The sequence below is a fragment of the Rhipicephalus sanguineus genome, chromosome 10 (genome assembly GCF_013339695.2).
Source record: "Rhipicephalus sanguineus isolate Rsan-2018 chromosome 10, BIME_Rsan_1.4, whole genome shotgun sequence".
Taxonomy (NCBI): Eukaryota; Metazoa; Arthropoda; class Arachnida; order Ixodida; family Ixodidae; genus Rhipicephalus; species Rhipicephalus sanguineus.
The window spans coordinates 87755269-87782544 of NC_051185.1; the positions used below are offsets into that span (position 1 = coordinate 87755269).

The 27276-nt window shown below is 44.0% G+C and overlaps 1 protein-coding gene across 1 annotated transcript in view; it reads left to right on the top strand.

The window, feature by feature from the left end:
* Positions 1-25540, top strand: part of LOC119372212 (cytochrome P450 3A24) — a 49081-nt gene extending 23541 nt beyond the window's left edge. The window contains exons 6-14 of the mRNA XM_037642689.2: positions 3712-3800; positions 6349-6494; positions 11271-11386; positions 13727-13868; positions 19509-19669; positions 21452-21543; positions 23878-24021; positions 24640-24802; positions 25357-25540. Coding sequence (XP_037498617.1) covers positions 3712-3800; positions 6349-6494; positions 11271-11386; positions 13727-13868; positions 19509-19669; positions 21452-21543; positions 23878-24021; positions 24640-24802; positions 25357-25446 — 1143 coding nt within the window. The 3' untranslated portion in view covers positions 25447-25540. The remainder of the gene's footprint in view (positions 1-3711; positions 3801-6348; positions 6495-11270; positions 11387-13726; positions 13869-19508; positions 19670-21451; positions 21544-23877; positions 24022-24639; positions 24803-25356) is intronic.
* The last annotated feature ends 1736 nt before the right edge of the window (positions 25541-27276 follow it).

A 27276-nucleotide genomic window follows, 5' to 3' on the forward strand; every position in this document is an offset into this window, starting at 1 on the left:
ACGCCTGCATACCAGCTGTAATTAATTCTAGCTTGGTGAAGTATCTTATATAAAAAACAGTGAAACTTAGAACAGAAACAGCCTGCTGCGGTTTCGAATATATATATATATATATATATATATATATATATATCGTGATAGCATAGCAGTCTTAGCTTATGAAGACATGGACTGGTTGCGGTAATGCAAAAGACGTAAGTAATGAGCCGCATGCGAATGTGCGCACACTCTTGCTTCTGGAACCCTTAGGTTGCAGAAAAAACTCATTGCTAGGAGTTGCGTAAGCACTAAAGTATTCAGCGTTATTTCAATTTGTAAAGAAAGGGACCCAACAACCTCGTCAAAGTAAATGGGCCTCCTTCGAAGATTTGCCGGCTCTCTTTTTATTGCTGACACTTGTCCTAATAAGGGAGACACTTAAGCAAGATATACTATAAATACTGAATGGTGTCGCAGTTGTCACAACTGGAACCTGCTGTCTCTCCATTCTGGTAAAAGTGGCTTTTCTTGAAGATGATGTTTAGTCTAAATCATCGATGTGATATTTGCAGATGCCATGACAGACATTGAGGCAGCTTTGACATTAGTTCTGCGTTGATGCATACAATAGCGTCACAGTTTCACCGCAATGGCGAAGCCATGAATCCTGTGGCGACAGAGTGGAATTTTATACGAAGCGATGGTAGCAGCTAATTCTATTAGCTTCCGACCCGGCATAACTCAGCGAAATGTTCTCGTAAGAAAACGCTGTAGCTGCAGCAAGCGAAACGACCTTCGTGTTGTCTATCGCTTCCACGAAAGCTAAGTGGTGAGAAAGCAGCCACTACAAAGGTATGAGCCGTCTGCTGATCCTTCTCGAGATAAGGCGTGTGCTTTTGCGCCCAGACGTTGAAAGCACGAAGCTCTGTTGTCATATTGGTGCTTGTAAAACTTCATGTTCTCACGGTGTAATCATCCAGAAGGTGTTACAACCAGATAGATATAAGGAGAAATGGGGATGAAGAGACACTACAGATGTAAAAATACTTGCGATAGAGCACGGAGGCTATACAGCAATCGGAAAGAGATTGGCTGAGGAAGAGTACATTGCAAATAACTGGCGATGTTCATGTGAACAGCCGTGTCCTTTTACCTTAAAAGCAAATGAACGGCGTGAGCTACAACAGACTCTGAGAGGAGAGAAGGCAAGTGTTGTCTTTACGATGTCAAAACTGGTATTTAGGAAACAAACTGTGATAATATAGCCAGCTGGGCAAGTCATCCTGTTTCACTATTTCTTGCCGGTGGCGCTTTTCACATTTTTCTAAAGGCGTAGTAATTTGCAAAGCTACATCTTTATTGCGACATATGTTGTAATGGGTGCCAAATTAGTAATATGATTTATATGCCACATGATTATCTAGACGAGTTGCAGGTTGTCGCATTCACGGCAAGGCAACCACGTTGACAGAATGGAACCCTCTATTTCATGTTAGTGCGAACAGAACAAGGCACTTTATTCATAGCAAACTTGTCCGCCAGGACAAGGGTAGGAGTAGAGTGCACGACCAAGCCCGGCTGTCGCGGAGCAATAGCCTGCTGTACTACACGTACCCAGAGGTGCTAGCTGGTGCGCAAGGACAACATTTACATAGGGACACAACTATAGATGTGCGCGAAAATCCGCGAGGCGTTCGCATAATTTTCGTATTCCGAAAAATTCTTCTGGCGCCCACTGGCAGACAATAATCCCGTAGTAAGCCAAGTGCGACCAATGGCAAAAGGTTTTGTCTCTTATAGAAAAACACAGAATAATGCTAGGTGCGGGAAACTTGTCACAAAGAAAGAGATGGAAAGTAGCTCTCTCAGCAAATTTTGGTTCAGAAGAGCTCTATTGTATAAGTTCAAAGGCACACCCATGAGAAAAAGTATGCGGACGACGGAAGCGTGAGCCGAAATCGCTGCCTACGCCGTTTTGTCGCGAGCCGTCTGCTGTCGAGAGCATTCCTTTGCCGGAATAGCTGTCGAGAGCATGACTCTGACGGAATTCGTCAGAGAAATACTCTCGAAAGCAGGCGGCTCGCCACTACGCGGTGCAGACGGCAAAGGTATACGGACGGCAATTGTCCGTGTACTTTTGCTCAGGGGTGTACCTTAGAAAGCAGATGCTTTCAGAAATTGCACTACGACTTTATGTAGGCCGGGTACCTAAATACGTATGTACTTATGTATACGTTAGCACTTGTGCAGCATTTATGTTGCTTGACAAGTAGAGTGATGTTGCTTGTATATACAGTAGGAATTACCTCAGCATTGTTTTCAAGTAGTATGGTGTCTTTCAGGCAGCGGCTGAGACGTAACCGAATGTAGGCTTCTCCGTTATTTGAATATTTCCTTTTAAGCTCTTCCCAAATATACCTCCACAAGATTTTTTACTGGATCTCATGATATTGAACATGCACTGCGTAACACATACTCTCGTTAGATGTTGAAGCAACATCAACTCTAAAGTTTCAGAATATAGGTATTTGTCGACATTTGTTGACCCGTAAATCTTGTGTTGCCGCTCTTCGTGTAAGCATATCGGGCACCCTGCCCCTCTAGTTTGGCCACGAAAGATAAGTGAGTGCGCGTAGCTTTTTTATTGTGTAGGGTCTTTGACATCTAGACCCTTGAGGTTCATCCTGCCAATCTTGTCCTTGTACACAAAGTTGCTATAGATAAAGCGCTCACTTCTGTTTGTACAGAGGTCAGCGCGCTTGTCTAGAATGCCGGAGCGTCGGCCTTGGGGCTGCATGGGCGACATCTAGAGACAACGTGCGGTTTGAGATAGGCCACATATGAACGGGCGCGGACCCTATAACGCACCTGCCTTGCATTTTCTTTCCATGTTTGTCGCCTAGACACATCAAAGGCTTTGGACACCCAAAGCGCTGTTGATGTCATCACGACATTATCTTAATACTCATGTCGCAACGAAAAAAAAAAAAGATAATGCGCCATATATCTGCGATGGACTTACATAATGTCACCGCTAACTGAGGATCGTCTTTCTTGCGGCAAAGGTTGCATCGGGTGCGAAGCCGGGCGAGTCTCCGCGCTTTTTTTCTTTTCCTTCTTTTTTCTTTTTTTTATGTGTGCGTGCAGCACTACACCACAGACAATGTACGCTTCTGACGGCCAAAAGAATCGTTGCAACCGCGGCGATAAACAACGAGAGAACATGCAAGGCAGGTGCTTCATTGCGGGCCGCGCATGCTCAGATGTGGCCAATCTCAAACCACGGGTTATCTTCAGATGTCACCCGTGCAGTCCCGAGCCCGACGCTCCGGCGTTCTAGACAAGCATGTGGACACCTGTACTAACATGTAATACAGGGTTCTATTCTGCCAACGCGGTTGAATTGCAGCGAACGCGACAACGCCAGATGTCCTTGATAATCATATGCCATTTAACTCACGATATCACCAGTTGATATCACCACTTTCTCTGCCATTACGACATAGGTCGTCTAATTTTTTTAACAGAGAAATCTGCACATCAAAACCGCACTCATGAAAAATTTCTAGATGAACACATCTTCACTTAAACTACACTCATAAAAATGAGAAAATCATGCGCGATCGCACACTCAAGCATATTGCAAAGGGCTGTTTCGCAAGGAACACGCTCCACTGCTCACAAAACCGATATGAAATAATGTGGACGCGGTGTTCGTCTGGTGTTTTCCAGATGAATGCGTTGATTCAGGATTGCGCGAGAATCACGTGTGAGCATCTCAAAGAAGTTGCACAGAGAAAGGAAGACATCGATGTCAAAAGGTGAGTGTGCACTCGAGCACCAACTTAATCCTGATGCGGCGATTCACAGTACATTGCCGTTCTGAACTACTTATGACAAGGTCATGGGATAGACTGCCGGCTGCGGCGGAAAACACGCAAATTTTCTTAACAGTTTGGTGTGAACAAAACACTCCTTACACAACGCCGCAGGAACCTCAGCAGAAAGTGCCTGGCTCCGCTCTTTAAAAGCCACATAAGCCACATCAACCAAATGAATACAACATACAATTAGTATTAATCATAATCTATCCGGTTTTCAGTGCCGAAATCACGATATCATTATGAGGCACACCGTCGAAGAGGGCTCCGGAAATATCGACGGTCTGGTGTTTTTTAACGTGGACTGACATCGCACAGTACACGAGCCTCTGGCATATCGCCGCCATATAAATGTCACCGCCGCGGGCGGTTTCGAACCCGCTGTCTTCTGGTCAGCAGCCGAGTACCGTAACCACTGCACCAACGAGGCGGACAACAGATAATTAGACCAAGTAAAGCATAGGGGTATCCCTTAGTCTTTTACCTGTAGTATAATAATTATGACAATTTGAAGAGACCGAAGGTCGCGGGATCGAATCCCGGCCGCGGCGGCTGCATTTTCGATGGAGGCGAAAATGTTTGAGGCCCGTGTACTTAGATTTAGGTGCACGTTAAAGAACCCCAGGTGGTCGAAATTTCCGGAGCCCTCCACTACGGCGTCTCTCATAATCATATTGTGGTTTTGGGACGTTAAACCCCAGATATTATTATTACAATTTGAAGAGAAATAAAATGGACGAAGTAGCATCCTTTCCGTTGGTGGGATTCGAACCAACAACCATCGGATTACCTTCGAATTTCCTATCATTTGAATAGTTTAGTTGCCTGTTACATTCATTTGGTTGTGTGGAAAAAAAAAAGAAATGAGCCCCTCGAAAAAGTTCTTATTTTGTCCATAAGTGACATCAGGACATACATCACAGTTCCGAAAGGCAACGAAAGCATTGTTGCGTTTCCTCAAGGATACCGGACTGATTCGCCGTTTGTGGTGTCAAACGCGTAACTCTTACGTCGGCTGAAAGAATGACTTTTCTTTCCTCCTCTCTAACTTTCCTTCCACCTCCCCCCTTCCCCTGTGCCGGGTAGCCTACCGGGCTCAGCCCTGGTTAAACTCCCCGCCTTTCTTTTATTCTTATTCTCTCTCTGAATAAAAAAATTATAAGCAACGCTTCTGAGCTTGTTTTTGAACTATCCGTAAATGCCGAGAAATTGTTGAAAAAGAAATTAGTTTTCTAAGGGTTTCGTTTTATGCAGTTAACCTGAAACCAAGTCGAGGACTTCGTTTTGTTGTCTTGTGCAAACTGCACAGCTGTTCTGTAATTTTCGTTACAATATATACACATAGTAGCTGTAACGATTACGAAACACCAATGCAGAATTTTTCCGAATAAAACTTTCATGAGGACTGTTACACATATTTGAACACAGTGGTATTAATTGTGTGTTTACCCCATAAAGGGGCTCTGGAGCACCCTTCGAAGTTGTCATAGAATTGCTTTATTATGGTAGTCTGTTGGATTACGAAGTTCCTACTGCGATATGTTTCGAATCCGTTATGTGTCAGCGGAGCAATACCGCGGCATTCACGCTTAATTTCTTTCTTTCAACACCACCAGCACGCTGCAAGCGAAACAACGCGGCAGTAGAACACAACACACAGGGTGCCATATGCATTCGCCTAAGACATCTCGAAGGCAAAAGCCATCGTCTACTTTTACGGCTCAGTCGATGTACTAATCCTCCCCCACCTTTCGAAAGCTTTCTGCATAAACGTGGTTTTGCACAGCCTCCAGGATCGGAGGCATTGCATTTCTGCACCTCGCCTGGTTTTACACAGCCTACGGGATCGAGCCCCCTTTGACCACGCGACGATGTCATGTGATGACGTCATCATGTGAGGTCATGTAAGTGTTATAAGTTCGGCGATGTGTGAGGCTATGATGACTTCATATGGTGACGTGTACGCGTGATGATGATTTCTTGCCTCACTCGTGCTGACATCAATTTTAGCCTTTATGCGGCATTTAAGGGATCGTCATAATAGCAGTCGGATAACGCGTGCCTCAAAAGCTACGTTGCCGCACTTCACTGCATTGCACGTTTTCTTTCCATTTTCTTTGACCACATTGGCTGCTATTACTGCTATTACTGCTATATAAAGGCGAGGCGTCGACAAGTGTCGACACCCCACGTGTGGCCGCCGTACCTGCCCGACGTGGGCTGGGACCTCCGTATGTTCAAGCAGTGCTCATTAAATTTACCAGATATATGTCTCGCCTACGTTCATGCTTCCGCCTGCTGCGTAGTTTTCTGAGCAAATAGCAAGCAATTTTTCGCTGTTTTTTTACACGAAGTTCTATGCGGCGGGAAGCGCAATATCATTTCGCTCAAATGTTCAGAGCTGCCTTCACTAAAGAACGGAGGTGTTTTGCAACCATATACGGAAAATGTTTCAGGGTCCTTTTCGCGTTGTTACATTCTATGACAGGTTCTTCGGACACTATTCACTCGACGTGATCGCAAGGTGCGCGTTCGGCACAACGCTCGATTCTCACACGGATGCCACCAACGAGTTTGTGACGCAAGCCAGCAAAGCCTTTTCCGCAAGAATATCTTTGAGGCTGCTTATTGCAGGTATGCCTAGCTTTTGTAGCAGTTCAGGGGAAGATGGACACTTGAAGTGATGAAGAATCATTGAAGAGGGGATGTCGCTGGAGCCAATTTTTAATTCAACAAGTGTTCTTCTCTTCTTGGAGGCAACAACCTTGAAGAAGACAGGACCACTTGAAAAAGACAAGACCACTCGTCGAAGCTTTGGCTTCAGCGACACCCCGTCTTGAATGATTTTTCGTAGCATTAGTTGCGTACTATATAGTGCTAGTCGGTACACAGTTGAATATTAAAGGTGTGGGGCGCAAGGGTTAAACTACAAAAGAAAGAAGATAGAGTACCTTTGCACCTTAGACTCTTATTTCGTAGCTTCCATCAGTGATCGAAAAGAATGTTCATAACTGCTTTTATTTATTTATTTATTTATTTATTTATTTATTTATTTATTTATTTATTTATTTATTTATTTATTTATTTATTTATTTATTTCATAATACCCCTAAATGTCCCCAAAGGGGAACCGACACATGAAACAATTCGATATTTGTTTACGCAATGTAAGACAAGATTATACCATATAACAAAATCAAGCTACAGACAAAAATGAAAGAGAAAAAGACAAGATACATTGAGGAAATGAATATCAGAGGAAAAAAAGAAAATTTACTAAGATACCATAATCTAGGGGTACCAAACATACAGTATACAAGGAAAATAAGTAAAACCAAGTCCTGAACGGAAGTTACACACGTTTTCAGTTGACAAATAAATAAATAATAAGAATCAGCGGGTACAATGGTCAAGTCAATCATTAACAAATGGTCACAACAGGAAATATATACGCTGAACAACATACGAAAAAACGTTAAATAGAGTACGTGATGGGTATTTTTTGGCAGCTTATACGTTTTATCTTGAAGATATGGTCAGTGCGTTGAAAGATAGCTGTCGGTGTTTCAAAGATGCGGTGCGGGTGTGGATGATGCTAAAGGTTGCGAAGTAGCGAAAGGCAGGAATTTCCGCGGCGATGAGATAAGTCGTCAAGCTCAGCGCAAGTTTTTAGTGCTGAAATGCTAGTATAGGGTGCGTAATCAGAAAAAGATGAAACAGACTGCACGGTTTTGTAGATATTTCATTTCATGGGTGATATAGATGTGGGTGTCATCCCAGACAGCGGATGCGTACTCGGTGGTAGGTTGTATTAATGTGATGTATGGTTGCCGACGGCGATTATCTGGAGAGTGCCTGAGGTTGCGTTTGCGCAACGTTTTTCAAAAATATAATTTATAACGCGCAACAAATCTTACGTACCTCATTCTGTTTCGGCTCCGACAATTTTAAAACCTTCTTAAAACATGCGTCACGTCTGAACACAAAAAAGTGACTCGCGCGGTCGTAGCAAATACAGGTGGTCGGTACGACACAGGCGCACAAACGATCTCATGCGGCCGCAAAGACATGGCATACCCTCGTTGGTAAATAAATTGGAAAGGGAAAGATTTCCTCTAAGTACTCTGACTTGCAAACTAATTAGACAGTACTTTTGTAAGTCTGAATGAACACACATAACATAAACGAAACCGTTCTTATATTTCGCATTATTTTCGTAATATTTATTTCCCGCTCAGCGTTTCATTACATAGTGTATCATCATATTTTGTATCATAGCCGCGTTTACTGTTGCACTTTTCTTGAGTGCGATAAATACCACCATTCTGATGTATAACAATGACCTTCGACATTTCCACTGACTAAATGTTATAGATTTCAATTTTGTTTGTAAATAATATGTGTTTATGTGACATTTCTTTCTATACATGTTGCACTTTTTTTAGTTTCGTTGAAATCGTGTATTATAATGCACATATGTTTAATGTATGTATATATGCTGATTGTAGTTTTTCTGCTTCCGTGTGAGTGCCTTCAGGCATTTTCAAGTTGTGTAGCGCAGATGTTCGCCTGAAGGACCCCAAACTATTTCGTTGGAAAATAAAAGCATTTCTTATTCTCATTCTAACACCTAATGAGCGGGTAGCTGATGCCAACGTCAGGCGGATGTGATCGTGTCACGTAAGATCAGAGCGTAAGTGAACACCAAGGTACTCAAATAAAGTTGTAAGTTAAATTATGTTGGTATTTAATACGTAAGAAGTCAGTATCCGGTGGTTGCGTGTTGTAAATCACAATAAGTGTGTTTTAGCTGTATTAAGAGTCATCAAGTGTGTTGGACACCGTGTATTACAGCGAAAGCTATTATGAGATCATTATACCGGCCGTTTTTGGCGCCGTAGTTGTCCGCCGCCGCCGCCGCCGCCGGTGTCCGTAACCAGTATCGCTCGAAATAAGAAAAAAAAAACGAAATAAGAAAAAAATTCCAGGATGGAACGAGGTTCGAACCTGGGCCCTCTGCGTGGGAGCCCAGTATTCACCCTTTGAGCCATGCCGGTGCTTGAAACTGCTTTGAAAAAAGGCCCTATACAGGCTTCATGTCGGGAAGGAACCACATTAGCATATGCAATATAGCGTGGTAGAAGAGTAAAATAAGCACCAAGCGTCGCACAACGCGAATTCTGTAACCAGGCGTCACACAATGCGAATTGCGCAACGAGTAGGTTGTGAAATGCTTCCAACCCATTACAAAGATCTCTGCCATAATTCTTCGTCGTCATCAGGCACAGCATCAACAAAGTGCGCATAACGCCTTACATGCGTTTAGCAGGTACCACGGCTGTCCGTAAAATGACGAAAAATGGCACAGTGCCTGCTGCCCTACTTCTCCAAAATTACAATGATTTACAGCGTAGTGGGTTCCTCGCAAGTGCACTTGTATTGGTTGCCAAGGAAGCCTATAAGCGCATGATCCATTTCTCTGGATGTCAGTAAAATTACAATGATTTATAGCGTAGTGGGTTCCTCGCAAGTGCATTTGTATTGGTTGCCAAGGAAGCCCATAAGCGCATGATCCATTTCCTCTGGGTCTCAGTAAAGTTCTTCGCACCGCCCCCGTCTCTCTCACATCAACGTATGTTATACAGCATGACGGGAGAGGGAAATAGCGAGCGGGCGTCACCCAATGCAAATTACATAACTGGTGGGCCGTTTAGAGCTTCCACACAATGCCTTACATACGTGTAGCTGGTGCCTAGCTTCTCCGCAGAATGACGAATAATGGCTTAGTAGGTGCTTCCCAACTTCACAAAAATTGTGATTTATGGCGTAGTGGGTACCTTTCCAGTCTACTTGTATTGTAGCCCCAAGAGAGCTTACAACGGGCTCTAGAAACGCCGCTCTTCCAGCTTTCGCTGTGACTTTGCTGCGGTTTCAGCGCAGGCCTGGCGTTTTTTATTGCGTGAAGATCACCTTGAAGAATAGTTTCGTCACAGTGATCCGCAAAAATGCTAGCGCATCCCGAAATGCTTGCAGCAAAAAAAAACCTGAATTCGAAAGCATGCCAGCAGTAATAAGTGCTGGTGCACGGCGTAGAACATCGCGGAAAAGGAAAAAGGTTCCATCCAGGCCGTTGAACCATGTATGCTAGCTGAACTGTAAAATTTCAGGCGGAAGTGCATGTCAACGTAAACCGGTATTCTCAGAACATGCCCACACAGGAGCCGAAGCATTTTTCTATCATTAAAGTTACTTTTTCTGGCACAGTGTGCATATAATAAACTGTACGAGACGATATAAAGCAATTCATCTTTGCAGTAATTTGGCAGACTATAGAGCAAGTAGTTAATAGATGGTACCCTATTAAACATTTTTTATTATTTTATCCATATATGAAAAACCATGGGAAGGTTGGCTACATTAGAGCCGGTTGTCCCATCAGCGTGAGAGTAGTGTTGAATAAACACAAAAACAAGGAAAAGTAGAACGAATAAAAGAAGAGGAAAATAATGAGATGAACTATGTACGTACATCTCCGTCGTACATTACATTAATGCCCGATTATGGTAGAATGTTCTCTAACATAATCGTGAACATTGTAGTGAACATAAAGGAGACAAGGTAGGTGTTTTGTGTACCACATTGTCTGCACAATCAATCCAAATTATGCACCTGTCTTATTCTGCAATTTCTGCAACTTTCTTTTTTTTGCGGAAAAGCTTTCGCTTCGAACAACAGAAAACTATATGGTAAGGATTCACCATAAAAGAGGTTAAGACGTGCAAACACGGGCACAAGCGAAATGAACAAGGATACACAAACGCCGACAATCAAATGAACTGGCGATATGCTGCAGTAAAGAAAGTCAACACAAAAATTATACTTCGCGCATTTTAGATGTGAAGCATCTTATGGCGGAGTTCAATCCGGTGGTGGTGGTGGTGTGCGGCGTGACCACCCTTACTGCGCATGCGCAAACCTTTTCCACTTCCCCTCTCCACTCCCTCTCTCCCCTTTCCCTCTCCATATCACCTCTCCCCTTCCCTTTCCCCCTCTCATGTCCCTTTCTCACCCCCTCTCCACTCATCATCTCCCTCCCATATCCCCCTCCGCTTTCCCCTCTCCCCTCCCCCTACCCATTTCCCTTTCCCCTCTTCATTTCCCCTCTCCACTTCCCCTCTCCCCTTTCCCACTCACCACTCCACCTCTTAAACGCGGGCTCTACATGCCGAAACACTGCTTCGCATCGCCTCATGGTCCCCTTTAGCGGGAGATCGTGTGATTTTGTTTTGCATCTGGAAGTTCTGAGAATTACACGATAAAATAGAGCACATATCAGATCTATGGATTTTATTCCCTGTCACGCAAGAATGATTATTATGAAATGGCTAGTGATTCCTCTACCTTTTGCAGTGCTTTTTCCTGGACTGGTGAAAATGTTCAGCTTTAAAACGGCAAAAGGTGACGAGTTTGAGTACTTCAGAAATGTTTGTCAGCGCATCATAAACGAGAGACGTCAGAATGACCACGTATGTATGTCCTTTTAGTAATTTCGTTAACATTAGCGTATTTTGGAAAGTTACAGAAATACGGTACGCAAGTACGGTAAGGCATTATGATCACACTTCTCCTTTCCAGCTCGTTGTGCAGTGACAGTGCGACCCCCGAACGACAGGTTCCTCATTAACAATGCGTAGGCTGACCGGCAACAATGAGTCGTGACAACCCCACAGTAATTTTTGAAAAAGCTTTTGTGGTGTTTGGGTGCTTTCACCGGCAAAAGCACAATCGGCGGGAAAGGAAGAGCGCTACCGTACGGCCTTACGGTATTTGCCGACCGTATTTCCATAACTTTCCATTGCTCGATGCGTCGTCCTCAATTTAGGTTGAACTCTCTTTGTAAGTCTCCAGGTTTCTGCTCCGTAGGTGAGTACCGCTAAGATGCAGCTGTTATATACCTTCCTCTTGAGGTATAGTGGTACACTACCATTCATGATTTTATAATGCTTGCCTAATGAGCCCCATCCCGTCCTTATTCTTCTAGTTATTTCACTCTCATGATAGGAAAATTATAGATGTAACCTTAATAGACAGGAAGAGAGCAAAGTGGATCAGGGAACAAAGGGGGGTTAAGGATATCATAGTTGAAATCAAGAAGAAGAAATGGATATGGCCCGGGCACGTAGCACGTCAGCAGGATAACCGGTGGTCATTAAGGGTAAGTGGGTAGCTGACTGGATTCCAAGAGATGGCAAACGCGTGTGGGGGAGACAGAAAATTAGGTGGGTAGATGAGATTAAGAAGTTTGTAGGTATAACGTGGCAGCAGGAAGCACAGAACCGGGCTTATTGGCGGAACATGGGAGAGGCGTTTGCCCAGCAGTGGGCGTAGACAGGCTGATGATGATGATTGTGATGATGATGATGATTTCCGTAACTTGCTGAAAGACTGTGTTAACATTGTCTGCATAGCCAAGACCTAGGTATTGTTCTTCTTCATCGAAAGCTTTTATTTTTTGCCACATTCTTCAAAACGAAGTGGCACACCTCATCACAGGGCATATCCTGAGGCTTTGCGTAAAGAAAACAAAAACACAGGACAAAACAAGGCGTAAGGACACAGCGCTATAGACAACTGATAATTCGCTGCAGAAGGTCATCGCAGATATTGCGTAGTACAAAAGAAACGACAGAGGTTGTCAATAAAAATGTCACTGTCGCTGTAAGCCTTTGACACAAATCTGTTCCCTACACTCAGTAGAATGTTGTATGTGTAAATGCCGCTTATCAATGCGGAAATCTTATCATGTAAAGAAAATACGCCGAAGTATATCATCCATGAAACCCACTCTGCAACTACCTAATCTGTCTCGTCATGGGCAAGCGTCTCGTTTATATTATCAATGTTTCATAAAATTTTTCATAACCCACACCTGGAAAATGAACTTCTTTGTGAGCCATCTGATTTGTCTGACCGTACTAATCATCGCCATAAAGTTGAAGTCCCTTGTTGTCGTACGTAATCGTTTTCCGATTCTTTCATGCCGAAGAGAGCCAAAGAATGCAAACACCTGCCCACATCCATCGTCAGCCCTCCAAGCGTTTCTGCATTTAAATTCAGTGTTGAAGATTATTGTTTTAACTATAGCCGCTAAGAAATATGCATTGTTTTTTTTTAACTTCCACTCTCTCTGTAACGCCTGTTGGCATTGAAGGTATTAAAATAAAAAACGAATAAAGGATACGCTGGAGCACATATCGCAGATATTCCCAAATCACGCGAACTTACTGCTGTCGCTAAAGTAAAGTGTGGAACCATTCTATATTGCCACTACCAACTTATGCGCCAGAAACTTCGAGCATAAGAGTGAAACTCGAGAAGAATTCAGAGATTACGCACCGTGTGATCAAACGCGGAATTGATAGGCGCCGAGCGTGACATTATGAGACATAAAGAAAGCAGAGCTGCATAATGAACATAAGAACATGCAGGTATACTGGATACTTCAGCTCACATTTAGAAAAAAAATTTGCTGGGCAGGCCACGTAAATCTTGGGAAAGGTAAGCGGTCGTCAATGGTCAGCAGCAGATTAGGTACCCAAGTATGGCAAACACAGCTGAAGACAAAATAGGATTCGGAGTTGTGATTAAGATTAAGGTGTGTGATTTAAAAAAAAGATACATCCGCGGAATCCAATCGGCTCGCTCAAGGCGTGGTAAATTGGAGCACATTGAGAAAGGCATTCGTCTTGCAGTGGAAATAAAGGTGGGCTGATTGTGATAATGGGGGTGGTGATTATGATGGTGATGAGTAGTATGATACTGGCCGCACATGTTGTAACAACATCGTTTTTCTTTTGTTTTTTTAGCGTCAAGACGATTTCTTGCAGCTCATGATGGATGCTCAGGATGGTAGCCTGGCTGCGAGCGATGAAGGTTTAGCGGAGCCAGACGACAAGCTTTTTGACATTGGTTCCGAAACTAAGCTGACTTCACCAACCAGTAGTAAACGTACGTAAGCATTATTCGTATTGTCCCCTTTAGCAATGTTTCCACACAAATACGTGTAAGCAATAGCAGTTCCTTATAAGCCTGCCTATATATATATATATATATATATATATATATATATATATATATATATATATATATATATTGTAGAGAAGCCTTGGGACATGGTAATGGGTTACCCTCTCCAGCGCCTTCTAGTGGGTCGTCCTCTTTGGTTGCTTGAAAAAGAACGCCGCTCGCGCAGGGAGTTCGTGCCTTGCCGTGACTGTCGCCATTACTCATTGTCGTTGAGTGCTGTCTATTAAACACCTTAACAATATATATATATATATATATATATATATATAGTACGTAGATTATGAACAGTCTGTCTTCGGTTGCCGTAAAATAATTAGGAAAAAGGTATACGCTTCTAAAAAACTGTTTATTTGTCGACGTTTCGATCGGAGACCGATCTTCATCATGATGTATCCTGATGAAGATCCCGATGATGATCGGTCTCCGATCGAAACGTCGACAAATAAACAGTTTTTAGAAGCGTATACCGTTTTCCTATATATGATGAAACGCAGCTTTTCTTCATGAGGAGCTCTTCGTCAAGCATTATTAATAATACCTTGTGGGGTTTTACGCCCCACAACAACGATATGATTGTGAGCCACGCCGTAGTGGAAAGCTCACGAAATTTCCGCCACTTGAGGTTCATTATCGCGCACGTAAATGCAAGTGCACGACCCTCTAGTACTTTCCCCTCTATAGAACATGCAACCGCCGAGGAGGGGATCAACACACGCCTTTTGGGTCATCAGCAGTACTTATACATCTTAGTAAGCGCAAGACAATAGCCACACGCGGAAGAGACACGTGAATAAAACGGGCGCTAGATATCAACTGAAAGTCTACTGACGTATCTATTCCTTGTGTGATTCCTTGTTTCGCGCTTGTTAGGATGTATATCTTCAATCGCCACCAACTAGCTGAAATTTCTGCGCCTAAGGGTCAGCAGCCGAGCACCATAACCACTGCACATACCATTACCACCGTAATCACGCTCTTTAGGACGTTTTATCTTCTTACTTGCTTAAAGCTTCCGCTAAGTATCGATGACTGCTGTACTGCAATACGCGATTAGAATCTTTACATTTAAACATGTGTACGTTTGCAACTGCGATTCAAATGAATCGCAGTTGTCTTACAACCACGATTCAGTAAAACATGTTTTAATGAAACGTTAAACATGTTAAAATCTTAAAAGCCTTAAAACGTGCTAGACCACAGAAACCTTGCACATGTTTACAAGTGCGATTGAAAATGAATTGCTTGCTTCACAAAGAGCAATAACTTCGTTGCAAAATCAATAAACTCGCTAAACGAGTAGTCTATGTCATGTTACAAATGCACACCTTTCCTCTTTTATTTTTATGATTTCATTGTTTTAGTCACATATTTTCGGATTAATTTGCTGTTATTAAAGTTATTTAATTAGTGTGTTCTTGTAATATTATTGTGCAGTTGCTGATCCTACGCCATGTCACAAATGTATACCTTATTTTTAAAGACGATAGTCTTTCTAGGGATATTTAAACGCCGAAATTTTGGTCTGTCCGTCTGTCTGTCTGTCACACGATTCAGCCACCCCGCCAAAGTTTGAGTACTTGCTGAATGCCCAGCCATCTTGAACTGGTAGCTGCGTTAATACTTGTGAACATTGTCGATCAAAAAGCAAATATTACGCATATCTGAGGCGCAACATCAATACGTAAGTATTAGGTGATGTGTTCCTTTACTAGAAAATACATATAGTGTTTCCTAGGCTGCGCTGAAACGGCGCAGAAACGGCCGGCAGAAGACTACCGTCTTTCGACGACATTTGCAGCGTAGCACACAGATACGCGGCCAATATTTTTTTTTTGTAGCGTTAGCTACACTTGCCTAGCCGGAGCCGACTTCGCGTGCGTCCTCATGAACCGTGCTGCGCATGGGCGAGGTTCAGTGATGTCACACAGCTGGCTTACCGCTCTCCGCGCTCTCCGCGCTCTCCGACACCGCCGCGCGCCACTCACCGCTGCTGGTCTGCGTGTTCGGAGGAGTGGCGCCGTAGCCATGGCAGACACACCGGCGCCAGCGCGCGCGCAGCTATTCGCCTTCGCTGTGCAGTCGCCGTCTGACACTGCGCTGGAGCCGATTGATAGCGCCTCTGACTGGCGTTTGCAGGTGGGTAACGCCATGGAGAAGGAGAGCACAAATGCTGCTCAACGGCGCAGAAGAGCCGAGAAGCTTATCTCGTGGGATCGCGAAGTAGTTGCCTGGCAATTAGCGCTTCAGCGTACGAAGAATAAACAGAAGAAGGCTAATAATCCTAGACCACCTGGAAAGCTAAGAATAATCAGTAAACCTTTGCTAACGCTACGTATATCCTGGCGTGGTCGAGCTAAGCCACTGCAAATTTTTTTGTAGTTGTTTTCAGTGATAACCTCGCGGATAATTTTGTTGTTACTAAAATTGTTTTAATATTGCGTTTTTCTAATAGTAATGTATAATGTCAACCATGAATGATTTTGTGCAAGCAAATATTGCTTTTCTTGTGCCTTCACTGCTATAACACCTCAAGGGATTGGTAGTACTGTTAAATAATATTCTCACGGGGTCGTGACATTGACGAAGGCAGCAGTCGGCATGTTCAAGATGCAACTCTTTATTTGGCCGAACATGTGGCCGGTGAAATGGAAAGTCAAACTACAACAATACACACTCTACACTGATAGCGGCGAACAGAGCTTCGGCCTTCGAACATTCGAGCCTTGTCGCTGGTGGCCGCGTTAGTTCGAGAATGAACGCAGCTGTTTGCGTTTGCGCGCTCAAGCCTAACAGACGATCCTATAATAATCTCGAACGTTCTCAGACATTGTGGCGCGGTTTGCGCAAGGCAGCCGCTACACGTGTAATGGGCTGCTAACATAAAACATAGAAAGAAGGATAATATAATAATATCTGGGGTTTAACGTCCCAAAACCACCATATGATTATGAGAGACGCCGTAGTGGAGGGCTCCGGAAATTTCGACCACCTGGGGTTCTTTAACGTGCACCTAAATCTAAGTACACGGGCCTCAAACATTTTCGCCTCCACCGAAAATGCAGCCGCCGCGGCCGGGATTCGATCCCGCGACCTTCGGGTCAGCAGTCGAGTGCCATAACCACTAGACCACCGTGGCGGGGCATAGAAAGAAGGAAGCGTGTGTGGCGGTATAAACAAAGTAAATAAATGAGGCTATACGAGGGACTGCGTGTTTGTTGGCCACTGCAGCAGACCTTTACTGCGTTAATTAATGGCGATTATCTGTCTCAAGAGAAAAGACTGTCCTTAAAATGCACGTATGGGAATGTCGATAGGTAAAGAAATAGAGGCTATATTGTGGTTTTGTGACGCAGAAACCTCAACAATTATTAAAAAATCAAGATTGAAACTTGTGTCTCCTTTTACGGGGAACAGTTTCACGAGCGAAATTTATCCAACCAAATAACTTTTACAAAGCAAAGAAATGTATCGTTAATTGAAGGAAAACCTCATTAAAGCCACCTCAATCTGCAATACTTCTCGTTTCCATAAATGCTTCTCCTCTGTTGAGTACTGACTGGATTGCATCACGTTTGTTTAAAGGACCCCTGACTGCCGATTTTTGTTTGTGACATTTATGTTGTACTAAGTAGGTCTATGTCTTGTAATCACGGAATGACACAGTAAATGCTCCTACGTGATGTCTAATTAATCCTAGCAGCGTTAATTATGGTCATTTTTACGGTAGGTTCAAAACGCCCGCCGAAAGAGGATAAGAAACTAGCGCCGCGCCGCGGCTGTCGCGCCTCGGGGCACGCGTGATCACGTGAACTCAGTATTGGGTGACGTCAGCCACGCGCTTGTTAAACTGCCAGTTGGAGAACACACACACGGAGAGTTCACGCTGCCTGCCGACACGTACCGAAGAAGGAGAAGGTGGCAGGAGCAAAGAGCAAACATGCTTCGCAATATACCACAGTGCACCGCCCATAAAGATGTGAAGCATCTTATAGCGGAGTTCAATCCGGTAGTGGTGGTGTGCGGCATGACCACCCTTACTGCGCATGCGCAAGCCCTCTCCACACACCTCCCACCCTCTCCACTTTCCCTCTCTCTCCACCTCTTCTCTCTCCCCTCCCCCTCTCCACTTTCCCTCTCGCCCTCATCTTCTCCACTTCCCCTCTCCCTTTTGCCTCTCTCCCCTCCCCTCTCCACTCCCGCTCTGAAACGCGGGCTCTACATGCCGAAACGCTGTTTCGCATCGCCTCAGGTCCCCTTTAGCGGGAGATGGTGTGATTTTTTTCTGTCTATGACATCAACAATACTTGCTTTACCTCTGCAATGTCACAAGGGGCCTACGTCTACATCATACTAGTGGTTATGTTGATAGGAGCTCAAACTTCAGATGAGCACTCAGGTTTTACTTTAAAAGCAAATTAAAATATCTTAAAGGCAACGCTCTTCACTCATAATCGGTCAGAAGTGCCCCCGCATACAGTACTATCAAACAACACAAGGATCTCGAGTTTCCAAATTTGGTGTCAGGGGTCCTTTAAAGTCAGCTGGAGTTACATTCTTACATTTGATATTAGGTCATAGGGCACGTTATTTGAAGGTTGTGGGTTCAGTTGCTACAGACTAAAAGGTTTTGTTTGAAGTTTATTTCCATAAGCAAGTAAGTTCAAAACATGTGCAAACACTGGTGAATTTTCATCCACATTAATTCCTTTCATATTAGGTCAATATCATTAGGCTGCAGATTTTTAAAAATATATAACGTGCCCTATGCTTTCTTTGGCTTGATTGGCTGTCTGTTTCAATGGTTGTTTTTAACAAAGAAAGGAGCCCCTCGAAAAATTCCTTTTTTTTTTCGTACTATCAAGTCATGGCATGAAATATACCTTGCTGAAGGTTCTCAAATATCTTTGAATAGTGCAAAGCTAATTCGTTTATACCTCTCAATTACACTGCGCAGACAAAGTGTATGTATATCTACACTCTGTCTATCTTACCAGCCACTGCGCACTTGTCGTGACATTGCCTTCGTAATATTTTTACATAAAGTTATTCAAGCTCACCAGGCCATATTCACCATACTTGAAAAGCTGCGCCCGGATATTTTTCGGACTGAACAATACTTTGAGCTTTGGCCAAATACAACTATACGCCGTGATGCATTCACGTAACATTTTACCGCTTCCCACGTGCTATGAGCCTCTCGGACGCTCTCTTTAATACCATAGCAACGCACACTCTGAATAAACAAGTAGCATGAGTCTGCGGGAGTGCGGTAAAAGTGGGACTCGTTGGTCGTACCTCTAAAAAATCACGCAAGTATTTTAGGCACGGTATGCACCATCTTAAATTACCTAATTAGAATTTTTGTTTTGTCTCATTAATTTATTGTAACTTTGAGCGTCTCGCTTTCCTCTAAAACCCGCGGCTTAATCGTTCGCAGGTGAGAACCTGCGAACGATGAAACATCAGAAAGTTTAAAGTACTTTGCATGCTAAACAACACACTGTGAATATATTCCTTCAAACATTGCGTATAAGAACATGGCACATGTCTGCGTCCTTGAAGGTCTGAGTGAACTCGAAGCCATGGCGCAGTGTGTGCTCTTCTTCCTGGCCGGCCAGGAGACTACTTCCTCAACGATAGCCTTCACTGCTTACCTCCTTGCACTTAACCCAGACGTCCAAGAAAAGCTCCGAAAAGAAGTGGACGATTGCATTGAGGCTAATGCAAGTACATTTGTAACTCTTTGGCGTCTCATTTGGGAACGCTCGTTTGGGAATCGTCTCATTTGGGGATTTCGGTGTTAGATCAATAATTACGTTTCTTTTGGGCCTCCGTATCACCAAGTACCGGTTTTAATGCCTAATAACAGCAACGAAGTGGAAAAGTTTGGCACAATGAGCTAATTGTCTGGTCAGGTTTATCTGCCTTGTACCCATTCAAGAGGCCAACGTTACTTTTTACATTTGTAAGAAACCTTCCGAGTAAACCTTCTGAATTAACGAACGATTGAGCTTTTTCCTTGAGTTTACCTGAACTATCGGGGGCTTTTGAGGACGCGTTAAAGTTTGAGGGATCGCTTCTTCTGCTAGTTCTGCGGCGACCTTTTCCTTATACATGGTGCTCTTTGTTAGACACTACATGTTTTTTTTCTATCGTAATATTATGACAGTCAGGTGCCTGTCGTTTTCGTACACGAGCTCTACGTCATGGCGGAAGTACTTTGCAACATGACATTAATTAGACTAATTAACACAACACAATAACTAACTGTCTAATTATTGTATTCAGGGCAATTCGTTATAAGGGAAAGTCGCAGTTCGTGACAATTTATGGCATACCCATTTTTTTCGAAATCACAGTAGTTGCACGTAATTTTAATACCCCCCCCCCCCGACCCCCACTTTTAATGGCGATATCGAAGAGGACGGCGCCCGCCGTGCAGGAAACGCGTCCACTATGGTATGTCGCACCGGATCTTCGCGAACAATGAAGTGACGAAATTTTAACAATAATTGTAGAGGTTTAACGTCCCAAAACAATTATATGATTATGAGGGACGCCGTAGCGGAGGACTTTGGTAATTTCGACCAGCTGAGATTCTTTAACGCGCACCTAAATCTAAGTACACGGACCTCAAGCATTTTCGCCTCCATTGAAAACGCGGCGGCCGCGGCCGGGATTCGATCCCGCCACCGTCGGGTCAGCAGTCGAGTACTATAACCACTAGAACACTGTGGCGGGTGTGATGAAATTTTAAGAAAGGCGCATCGAAACAGAACCTGCTTAGAAAACACAGCAAGTGAAGTTCGACGGTCAGAGCCAATCGTCCACCCAGGCCTAGTAGGCCAATAAATATTATACCAAGCTTTAAAAAAAATACACAAGTAGACCGCTTATTCTTTGCGTGAGATCTGTAGCGCTTATCAATGTCTTAAATTTTAAACAGGTGCACAAAACTCTTTTGCCTTTCTACAACAAGGAGCGCCTCACTGGATGCCCGTATGCTTTATGCTTAGCAGACAAAGAAAAGGTGGATATTGCGGTGTTATTGCACTTAGCCCGGAATAAATAACAAAAAGTTAATGAACAAGATTTCCTCAATTACCAACTTCAATGTCTTTTCAGCTCCGGCGAAGTATTCTCGCTCGACGTACACTTCCTGTGCCAAAAACACAGTAGCCTGACTGTCACGACTTCTAGGGAAAATTTATACTGCCTAAAAAAACATCCGGTATATTATAAGGTTAACCTTCAGTAAAACTCAGAGCCATATCACATCGCGTTTTCTTGCGAGAATTCAATGTCTGCAATACCAGGTAGGTAGTCTACAGCGGTACATATTATAAGGCATAGCGAGCCAGATTCCAAAGATCACTTCTGTGTAAATACCTTTTCTGGGCCCGTAACGAATGAATGTTTTTCGCTGCACGCCCTACACGACTTATCTAGAGTGTTCTTCTGTTAGTGGCGCAGCTACGGATTCTATATATTCATCTTTGGCACAGGGTCCCGAGCCCAGCCTAGATGTCATCTCCAAGTTGAAGTACCTGCACTGCGTGGTATCGGAAACGTTAAGGTTATATCCACCGGCAACAAGGTGAGCTGGTGAAATTGTTGTGAGAGATCAAACGTTTCGTGGTCCATTTGTCTTTTTGAAGCCGAACTAGGAAGCTGAGGTGGCTTAATAACTTTAACACCTTTACGCGCAAAAATCGTGAAACGAAATAGCACGAAATATGCGTTCTTTGTCAGTTACTCACACGTTTACGCCTCGATGCAATTACAGCCTTTTAACTACTTCATACACACAAATAAATGCAAGAAAAAAAATTTAACAAACGATGAGTAATGCCAAAAAGCATCAGTGATTGCAATATTCATTTTTCATTATTCACATTCATTTTTTTTCTGATTTACACAATTCACGGGGCGCTGGTGCACAAGTACAGAGCCGGTACCTCCTTGGTTCCTGAACAGGTGGAACATAACAGCATACATTTCCTTCTAAAAAGACAAGGCCTTTAAACACGGACACAAGAAAGAAGTCAAGACACCACACACGATTGCTTGTCTGGTGTCCTGACTTCTTTCTTGTGTCCGTGTTTGCATGCCCTGTCTTTTTAGAATTAATACTTACCAACTAGCTCAGCTCTCTGTTATTCTAAAAATACATTGTCCCTTATAGGTACAAGTAAAAATACGTAACGATTGAATGGTTCCCGAATGAAATATATATTTCTTAACTCGCACAAGTTATTAAACATTGAATTTTCAAGTTCATGTGAAGGCAAAGGCGCCAGTCAGGCGGTTAAAGACAAAGCTCTTTATCTAGTGAATTTGTGCCCAGAAATTTATGTAGGACTCGCTGTACATGGAAGTAACGCTCCAAATACAATCATAACGAGTATTTCGGATGGTCACCGTCGAATAATCTAGCCGTCCGTGAAGTTCGACGGCTTTTATAAATCTCTTGTCAAACTATCCAGCATTATTGCATGTGCTGGTCAAAGAAAAAAAGGAGTATGTGATACACTTTTTCTAGAGTCCTGAATTGCCACGTGAATAGCTCTCTTTAAAGAGACACGTTAACTCCTTTTGAGTCCTGCGACTCTCGGAAAGGAGTATGATGATCTCCAAGCACAGTTCACGTGTTTTTTGAGAGTCATATACGTAGCAAATCCGGACTCGCAAAAAAAAAAATCAAGCAATATCCACGAAGTGAATGATGATTGAGGAGCTGGCTCGGAGATAATCGGGTAAACCGCGAATGCTCCGTACAATTCCTCTACTGTCATATAAAGACGTCACACGTTGTTATAGTAACGATTGTGGACAGGTTATTGTCGAACCACAAGCGGTCGCAGACCTTGCAGCTGTGGCCGAACGCGTGGTCGAGGAAATCGAGGAAATGTGGTTTTGTCTGCGTTAATATCATCATCAAGGCGCTCGAAGAACAAGAGGAAGAAGACTTCTCTTTCGCGCGAGCTGCGCCTGTAGCGGTCGCCTCTGGAACTAAGGTTACGCTTACGGCGCGGGACATTGCCCCAGCTTAAGAACCTGGTGAGCCAGCTCCTAAAAAAAAGTCAAACGGTCCTTTTTTTTTCTCAGAGCGTGGCCTTCTTGCTCCCGTAATCCAGAATGCCCCTAACTCAACGCATTTTGTCCACTCGAGAAAGTCGAGGGCGGCGCCGCCCATCGACAGAGATGGTCACTGTACGTGAGCGATAATAGACAGCAATTTTTGAGAACCGCTAAACCAGTTACAGTCGAGCGGTAGCTCTATGTTCAATTTGGCCAAGTGAAAGACCGAGTTTGAGTCGTCTCATGTTTAAGTATACGGGGGTTAGTTCCAGAACGAACTCAACTGTTCTCGTCACGGGCGTTATCTTATCAGTGCATTCTAAAACAATTGGGAAGCTTCCCATACACTCTACTGCGGCCTGCGCAGGACGTCGGTAACACAAAAATTTTAAAAATGCACCCGCGTGGAAATATAACAATAGGAACAAGAAAACATTACTCGAATAATTACATAACACAGAAACCTTCAAATAAGAGGGTCATTATAAAACATATGTTCTCCTCCCATTGCCTTCAAATGCACGCGCCTGTCATATTCCCAGGCGTAACTCTGCAGTCGCGTATAGTTATGGCCACAGTCATAAGTCCTCGATAATGCTCAGAAATTATTTAACGCCACTTGCTTTGCCTGCTGATGATAGCTTGTTCTCGCTTGTGCAGCGAGAATGTCGCGTTTACTTGCCAATATACAGTCACAAATTCAGCTTCATCAATATGCTGGAATACTTCGCTGCTGCGAGTGTATGCGTTATTCGCCAGTCCATGTCTGTTGCGCTGTTCTTACATTCATTATGTGTACAAGCTGGCCCAGTTTTCCAGACTTCGTAACTTTGCTCTTCCTATGCCTCAGGCTTGAGCGGTCAGCATACGAAGACTACGTACTTGGTGACACCGGAATCAAACTTCCAAAAGAGTGCTCTATTTTCATTCCGGTTTACGCAATGCATCACGACCCGGAGCTGTTCCCCGACCCTGAGAGCTTCAAACCTGAACGGCAAGTACCGAGAGCATAGCCATAAACTTTTTTCGGGTCTGGTTCCACCACCATTCATGTATGTTATTGCGTGTGTTTGTATGTCTGCGTGCATATGTACGCAGATAGAAAATTTAGAAATTTCGGTTTAGGGGGTTTGAACACCCTCCCCCCCCCCCCCTCCCAAAGAAAACACTCTCCTGGATACGCAAATGGCAAGTACCAAATCATTCGCCACTCAGACCATGCAGCAAATATGTAATACGCTCATTCGCACAAAGCATCTGCGTAGTAATAAAGAAAATAACACAACTGGTAAAACCGTCTCGTTCTTTTGCTTCAGCAGCTTATCTTCTGCGTTACCTCCCATGCATACGTTACCTACCCATGCACGCACGCATAATACTGCGAGGATCCTGGTTAACTGGCTTGATAGAGCTTGCCTTACAAGCTTCGTCCTGCTGGCAGTAGTCGGCGCACCGATAAAACAACCGCAGCATTCTGAGACTAAGGCCATATCTCACCGATAATTACTGTCGTGCATTTTGGTTGAAAGCTTCAAAGCATTTCTTATGCACTCCGTCCTTACTACAGGAAAACTGCTGCTGTTTTACGTGCTCGTTTTTCTTTCTTCCTCAGATTCAGCGATGAGAACGTCGAATCCATTGAGCCGTACACTTACCTTCCTTTCGGTGCTGGGCCACGTAACTGCATTGGAATGCGCTTCGCTCTTCAGTCCGTCAAGCTATGCCTGCTTCATTCTCTGCACAGCGTTCAGTTCATTCGCACCGGCAAAACGAAGGTAAGGGTACACTATTTCCCTCACGCAAGCATTTCACTAAGGTTACGAAAAATATTCTTAGCATGCACAGTCACTGCGTCATTGCTTGTCGGTAACTCGAAGTGGGGCTGGTTTCAACATTACTGTTGTAATTCGAATGGCGCCGCGAGTTCTCTGAAAAACGAAAAAAAAAACTTTGCTATGTAGCTAATGACATAATTTTTTTCACTGGTAGGCCGCCTGGATATAGCTAAGTGATGACTGCGCTTTGATACTAAACCAAAAGGCGTGGGTTCGAACCCGCCCGCAGGTCGCATTCCCATGGAAGCGGAATGCTAGAGGACCGTGTGCTGTTCGATGTCAGCGCAGGTTAAGGAACGCCACGTGGTCGAATATATCCGGAGCCCTTCTTAATGGCGTCTCTCACAGCTTGAGTCGCTTTGGTGCGTTGAACACCGTAAACGAAATAACAAACGTTGTACTGGAGAAACATAGTCACGAGGAGTGCAGATTGAATATTCTTTGGATAGTGAAGGACGCAAAAATGCATGTCTGCGTGCTTTGACACCTTGCAGGTTCCACTGACCATTAAGAAAGGACTCGGCGTCCTGACAGCAGAAGACATTACAGTTGGAATACGGAGAAGGCCAGATCAAGACATCTAGTTATGGTTTTACGAAATGACAGAAAGTTACTCTGCACTGTATGCCTGCTCTTGCAAAATTAAAGTAATGCACCATTTTGTGTGAAAATAATATCAGGCAAAAGCCTTAGTAGTGTCGAATGACGTTCAACATGCATTTCAACATGCCGTGAGGTAGGTGTACGTGGGCCTGTTTGAATGTGCCCACCGTATTGCAAAAACCAGCGCCGTTCCAGTACCCCCACGTGATACTGGTACGTTTTAGGGACGAAGCACCTTAAGGTCTCCATGTGTCAGTGTGCTTCATCGTCAGCTGTCGTGATGGTTCATTTGATTGAGCGTAAGAGCAGGCGCTAGCCCTCTGGCGAGAGGGAGCGAACGGCGCGCGTTGACTATGTGAGCGCTCCTTCTACGATGCACGCTCAACTACCAGCTCGCAACAAACGAAAGCGCGCCCTCGCAAGCGAGAAACAACGCCGACGCAGGCAGCTTCTGCTAGCGAGCTTTTTGACTGAAAAAAAAAAACGACTGCTCGCGCTGCACAGCCGTTCACCAGCCACCCCGTATATATAGGCCGCTGTCAGATTTCTCTTGTGCGTAAACGAACAATATAAACTCGTAGCATGCACGTTAAATATAAGCGGACTCTGGGTCTTTGTGTCTAATCTTTCTTCTGTCTCTCATTGCGCATTAGCAGTGATTTTGCTGTGAGAAACACCGGCGCACACTGCATGTTTCGCCCCTCCGGATATTTCACTTTAGTGAAGCTGAAACAGCTTTCCCTAGATGCTTCGCTCCTGCCGAATTTCTTGCAAAAGTTCTCAATTTTCACGACGTGTAAGCATCTCCATTGCGTCTTTAAGTTCTCTCTTGAAGAGGGGTTTTGTTCCACTACCGCAAAATTCAGCGTTGCCTGCGTATAATACGTTCTCCTTCTTAAACTTGTAACTCACCCGCGGGTCGTCATTCATGTGCCTGAGATATGTTCAAATGCCGGCAAGCATAAATGTGTCTGTGTTGCTTCCTTGCCTTTCTTACGGCCTGTTTCTTTGCGCTACCATAGTTATCAAAAATATCCTATGGAAAGAAGCCCACTTTGCGACTTCGTTGCGCCATCAATTTCCACAGCAGTGCGAAACTCGAGCCATACCGAAATAGTTCGCGTAGGATTACATGCGCACAAGCTCCCCCGCCGTAACTTTCTCTCCGTTGAAAGGAAAAGTAGTCACCAGTACTGGCTCACGTCACCCTTCAAATCATTCCCAAGCAACGCAGAACGTTGCCATGATGTTGCCTAAATGTGTCCAGATGTCAGTGGGTAACGTTGTGTGAATGCGCTTAATGTCCTCCTTTCTGACCACCACGAAACGTTAAATATATCATTGAAGCAACGTTCAGTGACATTCCAGACATTGTGGCAATGTTTGTACAACGTTTAAACAACATGATCTAAACGTGCATGTGTGCTAATTTGACTTTCAGGCAACATATACAAGAAACATACAGGTAGCGTTAGTGTGTGTATGTTGTTACTACCAGGCACGCCGACCTATTGTGGAAGCCACTGTGCGCAGCTCTCGGCCTGGAAAGCTGTCTGTCATGGCAGGTCGCATTAGTGTGTGTATGTTGTTACCATCTGGCACGCTGACCTATTGTGGAAGCCGCTGTGCACAGCTCTCAGCCTGGAAAGCTGTCTGCCAGGGTGGGGAAAAAACTGCATAATTAAATGCTGCCGAGGAACTAAAGCATTGGGGTGTAGGCGCGTTCCTTGATCAAACACATCTATACATACATAAATAAAACCTGTTAGAACAGCCAAGCTATAAAAATGTTAAACCACAGCTGCAGATGT